The sequence below is a fragment of the Danio rerio genome, chromosome 23 (genome assembly GCF_049306965.1).
Source record: "Danio rerio strain Tuebingen ecotype United States chromosome 23, GRCz12tu, whole genome shotgun sequence".
Lineage (NCBI taxonomy): Eukaryota > Metazoa > Chordata > Actinopteri > Cypriniformes > Danionidae > Danio > Danio rerio.
In genome coordinates, this window is record NC_133198.1 from 23,689,147 (window position 1) to 23,707,907 (window position 18,761).

Genomic DNA, 18,761 nt, shown 5'->3' on the forward strand with positions numbered 1-18,761 from the left:
GTGCGACTAGACTAATGAAGCTGAAAATTCATTTTTAAACTCACTGGAATAAATTAAATGATAAAGTACTTTTGAACAGTTATTTTATAGTGCAATACCATTGTACCATTTTTACTGTATTTTTTGATGAAATACATGCAGTCTTGGTGAGCAGGAGAAGCTTTTAAAACATTTTAAAACTGACCCCAAACTTTTGACAGGTAGTGTGTTTTGCTGCAATTTTCAAATTTGTAGTTTTTTGACAGTATCTAAGTGTTTAATAGTGCATTCGTAGAAGTTTTTTTGTTTATATTAAGAACAGGATCTTCATAAAATGCAATGTTTTATAAAGTTTTCTTCAACGTTTGTATATATGAATAAAGATTTTAAAACATTCCTTGATTTTTTGTAAATAAGTTGATAATATAGCTATCTGAGTATTAACGTGATGGTTTAGAAATGTAAAGGGTTGGAAAGGTTTGACAAATATTCCTAGAGCACAGCATTGTTTGGTGAGTTGGTTTCCATAGCAGCCAGTGAACATGTTGCGGGAGGAGCTTTTGTTTAGAGAGCCGTAACAAAGTCTCGCAACAGGTGACTGAATAAACCTATGAAAACAACCGTACATTATTCTCATGTTTGTTGCTATGATATTGGAAGACAAGTACCGAATGAAGGCTGACGAATTGTGTCACACAGACGTAAGTAATTATAGGAAGTTTTCAAGACGAAACAGATGAGCATCTGTCAAACCAAATCTGTTTATCAAGTTGGATGTTATTAAGTTAGTCCTATGCCGTCTTAAATTTCGCGTTTTTCTTGTGTTTGAAAGTGTTTTCTTTTATGTTTCTCCTTCCTATCGTATTTCACTTATGGGGTCGACATATTGAGTTTCAACAAGAGCTCCTTTTTTTTGCTTTAACCAGACAGACGTATTTTGAAAGACTTGATAATCTGTTATCAATCTAAGCAGTTTTATTTGTATTACAGCCCAGAAAAGAATGCTAAACTCGTATAAAGACTCGTACAAACCCACTGACAGGTGAGTAAAAGCGTCATTGATAAGAGACATACAGGTATGGTCATACAGGGGCAGATTTAGTGATTTTGGGGCCCTAAACAATTCCAGCCAAGGGGCCTATAAGTTCTAAAATGCACCTTTTGTACTTTAATTAATTATTTTTTTCTTATATCGTTCAATCTCATTTTCTACATTTTATCTTAATGCAAAATAATAATAACAAGTAAAAAAAAACTTCTAAAACTTTTAAAACTATTTATTTTCTTTAGATGAATTCACAACTAAACATAAATGAACTTTTTCGTTTTTAAAACTGAATCTTTACTGATTTGACTGCTGGACTGGTTCATGATTGTGGGGGACACATTTGTGCATATGTAATAATTACGTTAAAATAAAAATGTTTACACCCTCAGCTTACAAGATATGTTATAGAAAACAATATTATATTTAATTCATATTATCATTTGTACTTCTAGAAAAGTGAAAAAAGTCACATAACTGTTCACTGGTTGTTTATCGGTATGGGAAGAAACACTAGCTGAGCATATACCCTATTATAGTCAATGATGGATAATTCATCATTGGTAATAAAAAAACATAGTTCTATGAAAACAATAGTCAGTTTTAATTAATAAATGTAAATAAATAACAAAAATAAAGAATTCCAAGATTGTCACTACACAAGGTAAGCAGCCGCGTAGGGCCCCAGGAAATCAGGAAATTTATTTGGGCGCCCTCTGATTTCCTGGGGCCCTACGCGGCTGCTTACCTTGTGTATTGGTTAAATCCACCCCTGTGTTCATGTATTACTAGATTATAAAATGCCCTACTCTAAGTAGTGACAATCTTGGAATTCTTTATTTTTGTTATTTATTTACATTTATTAATTAAAACTGACTATTGTTTTCATAGAACTATGTTTTTTTATTACCAATGATGAATTATCCATCATTGACTATAATAGGGTATATGCTCAGCTAGTGTTTCTTCCCATACCGATAAACAACTAGTGAACAGTTAATGTGACTTTTTTTCACTTTTATACAGTCCCTTTTATAGCATCGATGTTTTAATATAATAAAAATACAGTTAGTTAAATAGACTTCAGCATCCGTTTAGTAGTTGAAGGGTAAACCGAAAGGAATAGCCATTTACATGCATGTGCGTGTCAGGATCACCATGGCGAGCACAGAAACACCAATGGAAATACTGGAATAAAATAAATTTTAAAGACATGGGCCGGAAAAATGTTATTTAATGCAGTGCTTCTTGTACAATCTTAGACCAAATTCATAGTGTATTTCGTTTTGGCAGTGAATTTCATTGATTTTTAAAAAAAAACAGACCTTAAACGCACCTATTTCGTAACGGCATACAGTTCACCAGAAGCGTTTGACCCATGTTACTGACAAATTAAGAGTCCTTCTGCATGCTTCTGCATATATTTTATTATATATTGTAGTCTATACTAGTACTTATCCAGTTATTAATACAGAAAGTATATAAAGTAACAGTTCTACTTATACCAGATATTTATGGCCAGTATCTGTTCAATTAAACACTAGTAGTCAAGTGCTGCTGGCCACTATTCAAAGTCAAACATGAATATGTCTTTAAATAAAGGTTTTTAAATTTCTTTCAAAGGTTTTTGAGGACCCTTGAGGAGGAAATGTTATCAAACTGTAAATAGCAATACAGCAGGAGATGAATGGCAAACATAAAGGAGCAGCTGACCTGTGCAGAGAAGGAGACAAAATATTGTTCTCTGGAGACCCTGGCAGAGCTGCAGCTCTGTACACTCAGGCTTTTGGAAATCATGCAGGATCCACTGTAAGACATGTGCGTGGACTTGACACGGGTCATTTAGAGGAGGTGATCGCAACACTGGAGGCCTGGCTTGATGGCAGTTCACACAACTCTATTGAGGGTCCGAGCAAAGGTCTTGTTGCTGTATTTCTGTCTACATTATGCCCCAACAATGTGTCTGCTTCTCTTTATAAAATGGAGTCTGTCATGCAGGGGACAGGTCAGGCCTCAGATGAGATCTTTGCAAGATGTTCTGCTCTCCTCAAGGGAAAACAAACGCCCCAACCAGTGGGTCGTACACGCTTAGTTCTGGAGCTAACGAGAGCTCTGGCCTGCTTGCTTTCTGACCCTCAAAATCCCAAAGGCCCTCAGCTTTATCTGCAGGCCTTTAATGGGAATATATCTGAAACTGTAAGACTTGTTAAAGAAAGACAGACTCAACACGTGGAGCTAATAATTAAAGCCTTTTACCAGCAATTGTCTCCGAGATATCCCATTCTCCAAGGTAAGGTGCAGGTGGAGAAAAAATCATATTCTACACAAGCAAGTGAATACATTGATTCCTCTAAAGCCATTGAGTTTTTACTTGCCATTTCACCAGAAGACATCCGAATAAGAGAGCTTCAAGCTGCAGAGTTGTTTTCATCAGGAAAGTTCACTGAAAGTGCAGAAGCTTTGTCCCTGACTCTTGAACTAGGCGAATCTCAGGCTGAATATGCAATGACAGCAGAGAAGAGAGTTTGTTTATTGGTGAGCAGAGCAGCTGCTCATTTTGCAGCAGGAGGACGAGCAAAAGAAGTCTGCAAAGATCTAGGTGATGGCTTTGCACTCCATCCGGCCACAGCAAGGCAGCAATTCCAGAGTCTTTTCTCAGACAGTGGCATAGGAACAGCTGCCCGCATCCAGCTGCGTCAACAGGCAGAGAAGGGTGTCTCGGAGTTCAGGGAGGCTGTTCTAATGAGGCCTGACCTTCGATCTTCAAAAGGAGTGGAGTTATTGGATCCTGTTATCTCTCAACTACGAGCTCTCTGCCACTTGGAGCCGGACGGAGGAGGTAGGGAACTGCGGGTGCGTCTGGCAGATTGCCTCCTTCTTCGTGGTGAACATAGAGAAGCTCTTTCCATAAGTAGCCAGCTAGCCGCTCCAGCACAGCAGAGCTACCAGAACACTGTGCAAGTGCTCAGAGGGTATTCCCGACTTTTTATTGAAGACCATAAAGGTGCTCTGGAGGATTTCCAAGCGGTCATCGAGCATAATACTCCTCACCCACCCAGCTGTGTTCGTGCTCTCTGTGGTAGGGGTATCCTGCGTATGATGGCTGGCTCACACTACCTCACTGCTCTAGATTATGCTACGGCAAGCCGATTGCAGCTGCAGGACGCTGCTGTTACTGTTAGGTGCCTGGTGCCTTGGAACTGCCGTGGGTTGCTGTGCACCGTTTTGCTGGAACAGGGAAGAGTTATGCTGGAGGGGGTCGAGGAGGAAAAAGCTGAATCTAATCCTACAGCACAAGAGCTTGAAGAGGGTCACATCAATAACAAACAGAGGTACGTTTGTATTTTCTGATTGTAAATGAAACATAGTCTTTTTATTTTTAAAAATACATTTTAGGTATTTATTTGTACCTTTAATAAAACCAATATGGACCCTTTGACAAGGTTCCCATGGATCTTGAAATTTATGGAATATCGTGGAATTTTAAAGAGTTTGTTTCAGACATCGAAATTCAGGGAATTGCTATACAGTACACATTCTGTAATAATCATTTATTTTCCTTGGGCTTAGTCCCTTTATTGGTCATGGGTCACCACAGCGGAATGAACTGGCTGTTTGAAATATTTATAGTATATCAGGGATTTTGTATTACTATACATTTTAGTTTTCCTTAATTTTCCTTGGGCTTAGTCCCTGACATTCATTCACCACCAATTTCTCCAGCATATGTTTTACACTGCTGATGTCCTTCCAGCTGCAACCCAGCAATGGGAAACACCCATATACACTCGTTCACAAAAACACTCACTACGGTTAACATAGTTTATTCAGTTCACCTATAGCACATGTCTTTGGACTGTGGAGTAAACTGGAGCACATATTTATTACCACAGCGTCCCCAACTGAGACTCGATCCAGTGATCTTCTTGCTGTGAGGCGACAGTTCTAACCACTGAGCTACCTTGTCGCCCGATTTCATTTATCAAAATGTAGTTTGTCTATATCCTTTTATTGTGTTGTTCCATACCTGTTCCTTTCACACTCATTAACTGCCTGTTTCTTAATTGAAGTGCAGTCACCAGACTGTAACTAAGGCTAACATGCCAGAAAAAAAAATTAGGAGCTAAAAAGCTAAACTGGGTTCTAAAAAGGAAAACAAAATGTAAAGTTTGTAAAACTGGTATTGAGCTATCAAATGTTGGACCTTATATGGGGAGTACACAATCCAATCCTATTTTAATAGTGGCTATTAAATTTCAGCAAAAATGATTTCCAAGCTCAAACATTTCAATATTATGCAAATCATGAACAGTGGTCTGTCTATTTGTTGATCATAGGTCATGGGAATTCAGCTTTTTAGTCAGTTAGAGAAAGGAAAAAGTCAGGAAATTTGGTATTAGGCTTTAGATACATTTTCATTTTCATTTTCATTTTTGGAATACAAGTTAAGATATTTCATAGTCAGTAAGGTATTCAAGAACTTCAAATTCCAGAAAAGCAAGCAAAAAGATTATCATTCCAAGTGATTTAGTGGTTCAACTCTATAATGAAAAAAAATGAAGTATATCTTTGTTTGCCTTTGTGTTCTCTTCCAAGACAGGCTAGGATGCATGTTCACTACAGGCAGTACAACATGTTGCCTTTAGTGTCAGCAGCGTCCTATTGCCCATAGTAAATGCGAACCCTAATCTGATACAGAAGACATAACCAAGCAAAGCTGTTTTTGTCTCCAGTTTTTGTGGCACACAAGTGTTCCCCTTCGGTTGGGGAACTTCAGTGCTATAAGTGGATTTGATCTTGGAAAATCCACGTATGGGAGGATTCGGTTCAGAAGCCGCTTGTCTGAAAGAGTATTGAACGGGCCAATGAAAGCAATGAATTGATCTTCATGAAGGTGATCTTCATTGCCAATTATCCCAGCATGTAAGCATACCTGGAGCGAGCATCCTTTTCGCTTTAGAGACTTTCTGATCGACTCGATGAGGGTTTCTCTTGCTGATTCAGTGACTTCAGAGCGAACGAGTGTCTCCCGGTCCAGAGTGGGTTTTCGCGGCGGCAGACGGTTGAGCTGGGTTTCTTCCTTGCCTGCGGTTCTTTGGGTCCGGTCCTCCAGAGCGGTGCATATAGTTGCAAATTTTCCTAAAAGAGCAACACAGTCGTGCAGCACGTCCTTTTCAGGATGGCGCTCTGACTGTGCGTTTCTGGATGCGGGGGTTTCCTGGCTCCGGATGATGGACACGATCACTGCATTACATGTTTGGGGGTCCAACATGTTAATGTGATGCTCACTGCGATGCCATGACCATTGCACAGCTAAGATTGCGGCTAACTTTCGTAAAAGAGCGAGCCACCCCAGTTGCCTCTTGCTTTGCAGCGGGCGCTCGGGCAGATCTGAGGGTTCCAGTGGGAGATAATCCGCCGCCCAAGGGCTCGCGGACCTCTCATTCCTCAAAGTGCTCCATCCAAGCTTCGGGCAGTGGGAGTGATCCGTCTAACCAGATGGTAGCTCTCATGCTCGCTGACACCGGAGATCAGATGTCCACCCAGATGTCCCATCGGAGGGTGGGCTTTCACTTTCCGACGAAGATCCTGACCTGCTCGCCCCCTCCCGGCAGGTGAGTGCCGTCAAATTGGATCCTGAAGCGGACATGTTAGCCGTGCTTTCCTGGGCTGCTTCGGCCGTGGGGTTGGAGCTGGTTCATCCCCCAGCTCCGTGGCCGGACCGACTAGATGGGTGCTACGTGGAGGACCAGAAGGCGAAGACTTCGAAGCCTCTCGTCCCCTTCTTCCCGGAAGTGCACAGTAGGCTCACGCAGTCTTGGAGGGCACCTTTCTCTGCCCGTGCTGCGTGTCCCTCCACCCTCACCACCCTTGACGGCGGAGCTGCCAGGGGGTATGAGGCGATCCGGTCAGTGGAGCGTGCTATCGCGGTCAATCTTTGTCCGCATGGCGCCCCTACTTGGCGGGGTCTGCCCCGTCTCCCGTCCAAAGCCTGTAGGTTGTCTGCCTCCCTCGGAGACAGAGCTTACAAGGCTGCGGGCCAGGCTGCTTCCGCCTTGCACTCATTGGCCACCTACCAGCGCTACCAAGCGCAGGCGCTGGCCGAGCTGCACGAGGGCTGGTCTAACCCAGGCTTACTACTTGAGCTGTGCACCGCGACCGACTATGCTCTTCGGACTACTAAGTCCGCCGCGTATGCGCTGGGGAGGACGATGTCCACAGGAACGCCACCAATGGCTAAACCTGGCCGATATGCGCGATGTTGACAAAGTTCGCTTTCTTGACTCGCCCATATCCCAGGCTGGCCTGTTGCGCCTCCGGCCAAGCGGGCGCGTCGGACACCTCGAAAACAGGCAGCCCCCCCTGCCCAGGGCGCTGTTAAGTCCGGTAAACGGACCGTGAAGCGTCCCTGAGACAGGCCATCTGGAGAAGAGGAAACTTGCTCTTTCCCCGCTGGAGGGCGGGGCCCCGATTTCAACGGTACTTTTCAGTGCCACCAAAATATCAATGAAAGAGCATTTTTCCCCTTCCCCGGATGTGACAGCACTAACCTTGTCAGTCCGGGACGCGCTGCCTTCCGGCTCACGGGTTCTACGTGCTTTGCCAGTGGCTTACGAGTGCTGGGGGGACGGTCCCCTTTCCCTCAGCCCTCCAGCCCCCTCTCCGGAGTCAGGGTGCGGAGCCAGAGCGAATCGATCTCCTCCAGCTCTTCCGCGGGACCCTCGAGCTCCCTGGATCAGCACACCCACTCCACGCTACCCCACCGCTGGTACGTCTGCGATCGTAGCGATGACTCCATTAGCGAGGGCTCTGCCTGCCTGGTTAGCGCTGGCCAGCCCCTCGCGGTGACTCATACGCACAATCAGACTCGGTTACGCGATTCAGTTCGCGAATCGGCCCCCCCAAGTTCACGGGCATGTATTTCACCAGGGTCAACCGCCTGTCTGCCCCTGTCTTGCGAGTGGAGATTGCTGCCCTCCTGGCGAAGGGTGCAATCGAGCCAGTTCCTCCAGCCGAGATAGAGAGTGGGTTTCACAGCCCATACTTCATCGTACCCAAAAAGAGCGGTGTGTCACGACTAATTCTAGATCTGCGCGTTTTGAACCGCTGTCTGCACTAGCTGCCGTTTAGAATGCTCACGCAAAGGCGCATTCTCCAATGCGTTCGTCCTCGGGATTGCTTTGCAGCCATAGACTTGAAGGACGCGTACTTCCATGTCTCCATTCTTCCACGCCACTGCCAGTTTCTGCGGTTTGCGTTCGAAGGTCGAGCGTGGCAATACAAGGTCCTCCCCTTTGTGCTCTCTCTGTCTCCGCGGGTCTTCACCAAATTCACGGAGGGTGCCTTAGCGCCCCTTCGGCTGGCGGGCATCTGCATACTCAATTATATCCACGACTGGCTGATTTTAGCCCACTCACGGGAGCAATTGATTATGCACAGAGACAAGGTGCTTCGGCATCTCCGCCTATTGGGGCTTCAGGTCAACCGAGAAAAGAGCAAACTCGCCCCCGTGCAGAGGATCTCTTTTCTTGGGATGGAGCTGGACTCGGTCACCATGGTAGCGCACCTCTCCGGGGAATGCGCTCGCCTGTTGCTGGGCTGTCTGAAAGAGCTCGACAGCAAACTAGTGGTCCCACTGAAGTTCTTTCAGAGGCTCCTGGGGCATATGGCATCCGCAGCCGCCGTCACACCGCTCGGATTGCTCCATATGTGACCACTCCAGCACTGGCTTCACGATCGAGTCCCAAGACGCGCATGGCACGTGGGCACACACCGAGTCTCTGTTACTGCGCTGTGTTGCCGCGCTCTCAGCCCTTGGAATGACCCCTCGTTCCTGCAGGCCGGTGTGCCTCTAGGACAGGCATCCAGCCATGTTGTTGTTTCAACAGATGCTTCCAACACGGGTTGGGGGGCCGTGTGTTGCGGGCATGCAGCTGCGGGCCTGTGGAAGGGTGCCAAGTTGCATTGGCATATCAATCGCCTAGAGCTGTTGGCAGTGTTCCTCGCTCTCCACTGCTTTTTTCTGGTGCTGGAGCGGCAACATGTGCTGGTAAGGACGGACAGTATGCCGGCGTCGACGTATATCAACCGCATGGGGGGTATGCACTCTCGCCGCATGTCTCACCTCGCCCGCCGTCTGCTCCTCTGGAGTCACCAGCGGCTGAAATCGCTGCGCGCCATTCAAGTTCCAGGCTCGCTCAACCGTGCAGCCGATGTGCTCTCACAGCAGTAGATACGTCCTGGAGAATGGAGACTCCACCCCGAGTCTGTTCAGCTGATATGGGCGCGATTTGGGGAGGCCCAGATCGATCTGCTTGCTTCCCCCGAGAACGCTCATTGCCAGTTGTTTTTTTCCCTGACTGAGGGCTCTCTCGGCACGGATGCACTGGCCCACAGCTGGCCTCGGGGCATGGGCAAGTATGCGTTTCCCCCAGTGAGCCTGCTCGCGCAGTTACTGTGCAAGGTCAGGGAGGACGAGGAACAGGTTCTGCTAGTTGTGCCTCTCTGGCCCAACCGGACCTGGATATCAGAGCTCTCCCTCCTCGCGACGGCCCTCCCCTGGCAGATCCCTTTGAGAGAGGATCTACTCTCTCAGGGACAGGGCACCATCTGGCACCCTCGCCTCGAGCTTTGGAACCTCCACGTGTGGTCCCTAGACGCGAGGAAGACTTAGTTAACCTACAGAGTGCGGTGGTCAATACCATCACTCAGGCTAGAGCCCCATCCACGAGGTATGCCTACGCCCTGAAGTGGAGTCTATTCACTGGATGGTGCATCTCTCGCAGAGAAGACCCCCGAAATTGCCAGATCAGTGTTGTGCTCTCTTTTCTCCAAGAGAAGCTGGACAGCAGGCTGTCGCCCTCCACTCTCAAGGTTTACGTGGCCGCCATCTCCACTTATCATAACGCGGTAGCTGGCGGCACCGTGGGAAAGCACAACCTCATCATCCGGTTCCTCAGAGGTGCTAGGCGAATTAATCCATCCCGCCCCCCTCTCATGCCCTCTTGAGATCTCACCCTCGTTCTCACGAGTTTACGAGCAGATCCCTTTGAGCCACTCGATTCAGTATCTCTAAGATTTCTGTCCCTGAAGACAGCTCTGCTGATCGTGTTGGCCTCCATCAAGAGGGTCGGGGACCTGGAGGCATTTTCGGTCAGTAACTCGTGCCTGGAATTTGGGCCGGATTACTCTCACGTTATCCTGAGACCCCGCCCGGGTTATGTGCCCAAGGTTCCTATCACCCCCTTTAGAGATCAGGTAGTGAACCTGCAAGCGCTGCCCCTGGAGGAGGCAGACCCAGCCCTTTTCTTACTTTGTCCAGTTCGCGCCCTGCGCATTTATATGGACCGTACTCAGCACTTTAGATCATCTGAGCAGCTCTTTGTCTGTTATGGCGGTCTGCAGCAGGGAAGTGCCGTATCGAAACAAAGATTTTCCCACTGGATTGTGGATGCCATTTCACTCGCTTATTCGTGCAGAGGTGAGCCATGTCCCCCGGGAGTGCGTGCACACTCCACTTGGAGCGTTGCATCCTCTTGGGCTCGTGCACGCGGCGCCTCTCTAATAGACATTTGTAGAGCTGCCGGCTAGGCGACACCCAACACATTTGCAAGGTTTTACAATCTGCGAGTGGAGCCGGTTTCCTCAAGGGTATTAGGTACCCCTTTGGTGATTGAGGAAACAACTCGATAGGGTGTTGAAACACGCTTGCTGCGCCATTCTCCCTATCACGGAGATACGTGCGCCTTTTTATCTGTCAGTAAAGTTCCCCGTCAGGTGAGCCCTGCAGATTCCTCCGTTTCCCCCAGCACTCACTCGGCGGAGGAGTCACTTGCTGGCCCACTAAGTTGTTGGTCTGCCTGCTGGTCAGCCCGTGTCTTGGGTATAGGTGCCTGCTATGCGTGATCCCCACTAGGCGATCCCATATGCTTATTCTGCCACGGTTAAGTCCCCCCCCCTGGGTGGACCCGTGTCTTCCCTCTCCACTAACCACTTTTTCTATGCGCACTCCACCTTCTTAGGGCTAGTCCATAGGTATTCTGCCATCTATCCCCCCCTTGGGTAGCGGATTGCACGCTTCCCAACGTACTGTCGTATATTCCTAGAATTATCTAGACGCTCACGACTTCTCAAAAAATATATCTAATCCGTAAAACTTCTGTTGAAGTGGGATAAGTTAGGGCCAGGGACACGTTGGAGGACCGGGCCTCCCATGATGTGGGTGCGTCACGCTTGCTTGACTATCCCCTCATCGAGGGCGTTGGTAAGGTGCAGTCATTATGGTCCTTTCCATAGTTCTCCCATACGTGGATTTTCCAAGATCAAATCCACTTATAGCACTGAAGTTCCCCAACCGAAGTGCTATACTCCGTCGCCATAATGACTGTCACTTAGCTGTTTGAAAGTCTCTTCAGCTTAAAAGGATGGCGTTTGCTCGCTCCAGGTGTGCTTATATGCCGGGATAATTGGCAATGAAGCACACCTGCGCAAGCTTACGCTGCCAATTCATTGCTTTCATTGGCTCGTTCAATACTCTTTCAGACAAGTGGCTTCTGAACCGAATCCTCCCATACGTGGATTTTCCAAAATCAAATCCACTTGTAGCACTTCCGTTCCCCTCCTCGGGGAACGAAAGGTTACTTCTGTAACCTCGAACGTTCTTGGAAGTCTACAAAGTGTTCCACTAAAATCATATGAAGTGTTTTGATGATGTTTTTTGTTCCTTTGCTGGATTTTAAACTTCTCAGACCTGTGACTGTCTATGAACAACGAGAGAGCTCTCTGATTTCATCTAAAATATTTTAATTTATGTTTGGAAATAAATGAAAGTTTCAGGAGTTTTAATTTTTAGGTGGACTAAATCAAGTGTGGTTGATGTGGTAGATGTCAGTTATAAACTTTATTTATTTGTATTAAAGATTCACAATTCAGAATTCATATATTCTGTATATGAATTCTGTATTCATACAATTCAATATTCATATAATTATGTGGAAAACTAGCTTCACGAGAATTACTACTGTCCCGTTCAGTCTCCTGTGCTTCCCTCAGGTCGCCCATTGGCGTGCATGCTCTCGCTCTCCTCCTAATGGAGTTACAGCCCGGTACTGATGGACCCCAAATTCTCACAGCAGATGCTCTGTACCAGTTGGGTCGTGTTGAGGAGGCTTATAGACTTCTTCTCAATATTGAACACACAGCTCCACGACCACCAATTCTTGCACGCCTTGCAATACTGCAGTTGCATCGAGGCTTCCTTTATGATGCCTATCAGGTATTAAATTCTTTCTGAATGTGCCGCTTACCTTAGTGAAAGTTTCTTTTATGATGATGATAATCTCTTTGGTGTCTTACAGCTTCTGAAGAAGCTGATTAATTCTGGAGACACTACCTGTCTACGTCCCCTTCTGTCTGTAACATCTTTACAAGACCGAGCACTTCTAGAAAAACATTGTCACACCGCTTCCAAACGTATACTATGTGGTCAGCAAGCAGAGAGTGCTATAAGGGAAGCTGTGGCTTATTTGTCCATTGCCATTATGGCTTCAGGTAATGAGAATATGCTATAGTCGGAAACGGACAGTAATATTATTGCTCGATTTGAAAATATGTGTGATAATAACTGAACAGAAAAATGTGCAAATGCAAACATGATAACATATCACTGATTGAATCTGGATGACGCAGTTTCAACGGAAAAAAAAAAACATATAGCGGTTTCCTCTTTAACTCTCAAATATCAGTTCTCCATGTTTCCATTGTGCAATCTTGTTGTTAATGCTTTGTACGTCCTATGATCAATGATCTAATAATTTGGTAAAGAAAAAAAAGATAACTCGGAACACTGCTTTTTTAATATTTATTAACTGTGTTATTTATTTATATGATTATTATTTAGGTGGTGGAGCAATAGATTCCCTCCTGGAGAGAGCAAGATGCTATGCTCTGCTGGGTCAGTGGAAGACGGCTATCTTTGACTTCACTGCAATCCTTAAAAAGCAACCAGATAATGTGCAGTCTTTGTGCGGAAGAGCATTCACTTATCTCATGCTGAACCAGCAGAAGGTGTGGTTGCAAAAACTGAAACCTCCACCTATGGGAAATAACTCATTTTGCAAAAACATGTTAAATGATGGTTTCATGATCTAATGATGATAAGTATAGCAGTATACATGAAAACACCAAATGACGAGACACAAATTCCAGCGTTTAGTCATCCAATGTTAGCGTCTAAATAAGCTAATATTTTAATAGATGTAATTGTCATTCTACAACATTTTCCTGAATATAAGTAAAAGAGAGATCAAGCAATTAATGACAATTAATAATTACTTTCAGGCTTTATTCTCACATTTTTTCATCAATGCCAAATTCTGCAGAGATGGTAGTTTTTAAATGATTTTGTTAATAGTGTTAAATTGAAATGAATCCTTTAGCATAATTGTAGAGTGAGAGGAACCTATATCTATGTTCATAACGTGCAATCATTTGTGTTTTATATATAGGCTTACTTTAAGTAATATATACCATTTTAAAAAGCAACTTACACACCAATGTGATTTAAACAAATAATTTTCTCAAAAATGTATATATAAACTCACTGGCCACTTTATTAGGTACACCTTACCAGTACTGGGTTGGACCCCCTTTTGCCTTCAGAACTGCCTTAAACCTTACTGGCATAGATTCAATAAGGTACTGGAAAAATTCCTCAGAGAATTTGGTCCATTCTGACATGATAGCATCACGCAGTTTCTGCAGATTTGTCGGCTGTTTGACCACATCCCAAAGGTGCTCTATTGGATTGAGAGCTGGTGACTGTGGAGGCCATTTGAGTACAGTGAATTTATTGTCATGTTCAAGAATCCAGTCTGAGATGATTCGCGCACTATGACATGGTACAAGAGTAGCACCCGATGTGGTCTTCTGCTGCTGTAGCCAATCTGCCTCAAGGTTTGATGTGTTGTGAGTTCAGAGATGCTCGTCTGCATACCTTGTGCGCCCTCTGGATATTTTCTCTTTTTTGGACCATTCTCTGTAAACTCTAGAGATGGTTGTGCATGAAAATTCCAGTAGATCAGCAGTTTCTGAAATACTTAAACCAGCCTGTCTGGCACCAGCAACCATGCCACATTCAAAGTCACATAAATTACCTTTCTTCCCCATTCTGATGCTCAGTTGGAACTACAGCAGATCACATTGTCCATGTCTACATACCTAAATGCATTGAGTTGCTGCCATGTGATTGGCTGAAAGTTGTGTTAATGAGCAGTTGGACAGGTGTACCAAATAAAGTGTCCTGTGAGTGTATTTTGCATGCTTGTAAACTGACCCTGTTATATCAATAATTTACCAGGAATGCACACTAGACATACTGGCAGCCCTTCAGTGTGGTGCAAAGGAGGCTACTCAGAGCATGCTGTCCCTTAAAGACAAAGCTCGCAGACTCATCAGTGAATGGTTGGGTCAGCACTGTCGCAAAAGCCTGGCAGACATTCTGTTATCCAATCCTGTGCCCTGTCGAGAGGAGCATCTTCGAGAGGCCTTTCTGATTAGTGGAGCACTAATGAATACCGACTGCAGGGAACCCAGGTGGCACCTCCTCTACATAGATACACTGCTTGCCAAAGGTATGGAGCATACGGTAAAGATCAAAATTACAGAACAATTTACAAACAGCTGACTTTTTTCATAAATAATGTTATGTAATGTAATGTGTATTTATATAGCTCATTTATTGTTTATGGCCATACACCCAAAGTGCTTCACAATCACGAGGGGGGTCTCTCCACACCACCACCAGTGTGTAGCATCCACTTGGATGATGCGACAGCAGCCACAGAACAACAGCACCAGTGCTCTCACTACACACCAGCTATTGGTGGCAAGTGGAGACACAGTGATACAGCCAATTAGGTTGATGGGGATGATTGGGAGGCCATGATGGTTGAGGGCCAATGGAGGGAAGTCGGCCAGGACACCATTGTCGCACCCCTACAATTTATGAGAAGTGCCATGGGATTTTTAATGATCACAGAGAGTTAGGACCTCGGTTTTTAATGCAGCTCAGATTACACTGCACTAGGTCTGCATCCAGACCCCTATCCTTCCAACAGCAACCTAGTTTTCCCATGTGGTCACTCTTCCTGGTACTGACCAGGCTCAGCCCTGCTTAGCTTCAGTGAGTAACCGTCTTGGGCTGCAGGGTGAAATGGCTGAGTTATCTTCAAAATTACCTGGCAAGCAACACCCGCTCCTTTGTCTTTCATGGACGACCAGGCTTTTTGGGAGACTTGAATGAGTGTATTGAAATTAACATGCAATATTTTAGAAGGCACAGATTTGAAATAACCAAATTCTCTTATTGTGGCTGAAAGAGTTTCCCATTGGCCTTCATTTGGACAACCTGCTGTGGTTGGGTCTTATCATCTTACAAAATAAGTAAAACTAGAAAAACTGTGAGCTAAATAGGCTTTGTCAGATAAATAATGGAATTGCCACCACCATTCGGTGCCTGGATAACACATTGGGTACAGAGAGCATATTAAAAACTGCAGCAAATGCAGTATCATATGATTGAAACAATAATATCTGGATGCAGCCTTGATGATGCAAGCTGAGACTGCATATCTCAGTGATGCAATATCAGACACAATACACTCATTAGACCTACTGACGTCACTGTAAGGGGTAAAGTTAAGGGTGGGGTTAGGTGAGTGCATTAAAAAGCATTGGATGTAGCTCAGATTGCACTGCACCAGGTCTGCATCCAGACCCTTTCGATTGAAACTGAAACTTTTGAAAATATCTTCCAGGATAAAGCATTTTAAGAACTGCCATGTGACTAATGAAATTTTTTTTCATCTCATGAAGTCAGCGAACATGCGATTTTCTCCTTTGTTTGTCATCTGATTGTGGCCCCTAATCTTCTTTTGCAGGCTTCTGGTTGGCCAACAAGGCTTTATGCTTGGGGTTATATTGCTACCTGTTGGTTTGGTAGAATAATTTTTTATAGGAGAAAGGTTTTAGGACAAAAAAAAAAAAAAACAGTGTATGCATGGACATGGCCTGAAAGTGTTTTCAAATATTTATCATTGTTCAATTTTAAAAATGAAAAAATACAATTTAAAAAAAACTTTCCAATAAATAGGACTAAAATAGGACTAACCACTCCCTTTCCAATTTAGAAAATTGTAGGTTGTTCTCTAATTTTGATCTCCAATGAAGAAATCAAGCATCTGTATGACTTTTGTTTTACAAAATTGCCTTTTGATGTTTGTGAAGGGGATGTGAATGCAGCAGGTGCTCACCTGAAGCAGGTGTTTGGTCAGGAGCCTCGAGATGCCGCAGCTAAAGCCAGATGGGGCATTGTAAAGGCCTGGCAGCAGAACTACAAAGTGTCTGCCAGTTATCTGAGTGTAGTGGCAGAGAAAGAACCAGCAACTCTAGACTTTCTAATCAGTCTTCTGCAGTCAGCCCAAAGAAAACGCTTAGCACAGGTAACCCACTAATATAATGTTTCATTGATCCTACCTCTTGTTACTACAGTGGCTAATGAAGTGACTGTGTGCTTCCAGGCGGCATCTCAGCAGGCCAGCTGTGTTTCTGAAAGTGGCCAATGGGAGCAAGCTTTAGCTCTCCTTACATTAGCAGTGCGAGGGGTCAGTGAGATAAAGCTTCAGTACCTCAGACAGAGAGCAGCCTGTCTGGCTCAACTCGGCCTCCACGATAGGGCAGTGTCTGATCTGAGTAAAGTCATCCAAGGTCACACTGCGGACGGCAGAGAGGAGCAGAGGGTCTGGGCAGAGGACCTTTGCCGCCGAGGCCGTTGTTTGCTGTTGTGTTCCCATGAGGAATCTGGTTTACAGGACTTTTCTCAAGCCCTGGACCTGCACGAGGAGCAGGCACTGCTGTGTGTGGAAGCTAGTCTGGGAAGACAACGCCTTGCTGAAATGTATCTGCGCTTTGCTCTGCAAAACTATGGAGAGCAAAAACTGGAGAAGGCCTGGTTTTTGACCGAGACCGGGCTTAAAGTAGACAGCGGCCATGTTGAACTGCGCAGACTGAGGGCTAGAATAAAACGAGAGGTGTCTGGTCCATGTACTGTCAATTAATTGTGAACTGATGGTAACACATGGGTTTTGTTTTTATATAATAATTGTGGTTAAATGGGCGAGATTTTATAATCACAAAACAAAGTATTACTTCAGTCATTAAGGTACATAAGTGTCTTAAATTTTTATCTAAATATGTGGTGGAAGTTTTATTAATCTCAACATTGCTCAAAGCTCAAAGGATTTTCAAAATATATTAAAACATTAATTCATTCATTTTCTTTTCGTCCCTTTATTCATCAGGGGTTGCCACAGTGGAATGAACCGCCAACTTATCCAGCATATGTTTTATGCAATGGATGCTCTTCTAGCTGCAACCCATCACTGGGAAACACCCATAAACACTCATTCACACTCATACACAACAGACAATTTAGCCTACCCAATTCATCTTTACCATATGCCTTTGGAATTGTAAGGGAAACCGGAGCAATCCACGCAAACACAGGGAGAACATGCAAACTCCACACAGGAACACTAACTGACCCAGCCGAGGCTCGAACCAGCGACCTTCTTGCTTTGAGGCAAATGTACAACCCACTGCGCCACAGTGCAGCCATAAAAACAAAAATCCAAGTTTTTAATTATTTTATTGTAATGAATTTTCTTTAAAATAGTGTTTTGATTTGATCAGTAAATGTAGGCTCCTTAATGCAAATACCTAATCACAATGAGGCAACTGAATGCATTTAGATGGTCAAGATGATCTGATGAAGTTTGTAATTCACTGAAAACAACAATGGAAGTTGATGCAAGATGGGCTGATCTGAGTATTTTGTGAATTTTTTTTTGTGGTGGGCCGTTATCTTTCGTTAACGCAAGACCTACTGGCTCGAGGCACGGCTGGGTCAGTTGGCATTTCTGTGATGAGTTTGCATGTTCTCCCTGTGTTTGCGTGGGTTTCCTCTAGATACTACGGTTTCCCCCACAAGTCCAAATACATGTGGTATAGGCAAATTGAATAAGCTAAATTGACTGTAGTGTATGTGTGTAAATGCAAGATTCCATGGGTGTTTCCCAGTGTTTGGTTGCGGCTGGAAAGGCATCTGCTGCATAAAACATATGCTGGATAAGTTGGCGGTTCATTCCGTGGTGGCGACCCCTGATTAACAAAGGGACTAAGCCGAAAAGAAAATAAATGAATGAATGATTTGAGGGCTCGACGCACACACATGGTGAGGAAATATGTTTAGCCCTTCTGTAGTTCAGAAACTACTGCTTTCTTTCTGGAAACTGGTTTCACACCACACCTGTCTCACATCCTCTGCTTTCTGCTGAAAGCCCACCACAATTGTGCAGTCAGCATACTCTATGATGTGGCTGCAATGCATTAAGGTGTTAATGACACAGTTTGTGGTTGAGTTGTGAATGGATGACAGCCAAAAAATAATAATAATAAAAAATCCAATGTATGACTTAGACAGAGTTCAAAATAAATACTCAAATAAAGATGTCTTTCTTTTCTTTTCTTTTTTTTTTTTTTTTGCAGCTATTGAGCATCAGTGTGATTCTTAGCAAGATAAAAGTACAGATTCAAATCTGTAAATCAAATGACTGTTTATCACGCTCGTCCACAAGAGGGAGCAGGCCAACTTCATCAGATCATCATCTTCTGTACTCGT

At 44.6% G+C, this 18,761-nt stretch overlaps 1 protein-coding gene across 8 annotated transcripts; it reads left to right on the forward strand.

Moving 5' to 3' along the window:
• The first annotated feature begins 517 nt into the window (after window positions 1–517).
• On the forward strand, window positions 518–17,353 carry ttc34 (tetratricopeptide repeat domain 34). 8 transcript variants are annotated; one of them, XM_073938846.1, is made up of 11 exons: window positions 518–680; window positions 970–1,021; window positions 2,648–2,942; window positions 3,023–3,314; window positions 3,411–4,356; window positions 12,077–12,299; window positions 12,382–12,574; window positions 12,924–13,090; window positions 14,382–14,655; window positions 16,310–16,524; window positions 16,603–17,353. In XM_073938846.1, the coding sequence occupies exons 3-11, from the start codon at window positions 2,904–2,906 to the stop codon at window positions 17,137–17,139; spliced, it is 2,886 nt and encodes a 961-aa protein (XP_073794947.1). In that variant the 5' UTR covers window positions 518–680; window positions 970–1,021; window positions 2,648–2,903; the 3' UTR covers window positions 17,140–17,353. The 8 variants fall into 8 exon arrangements, with proteins under 8 accessions (XP_073794947.1, XP_073794943.1, XP_073794945.1 ...); XM_073938842.1 differs by having other exon boundaries at window positions 2,648–3,314; XM_073938844.1 differs by having other exon boundaries at window positions 3,023–4,356.
• Window positions 17,354–18,761: the final 1,408 nt, after the last annotated feature.

Bases quoted from the DNA above. Each gene is read 5' to 3' on its own strand.
- ttc34 (XM_679957.9), top strand. From the start codon at position 2,708: ATGAATGGCAAACATAAAGGAGCAGCTGACCTGTGCAGAGAAGGAGAC. The intron at 4,357-12,076 runs GTACGTTTGTAT...TGCTTCCCTCAG, and splicing joins CACATCAATAACAAACAGAG to GTCGCCCATTGGCGTGCATG. The intron at 14,656-16,309 runs GTATGGAGCATA...ATGTTTGTGAAG, and splicing joins AGATACACTGCTTGCCAAAG to GGGATGTGAATGCAGCAGGT.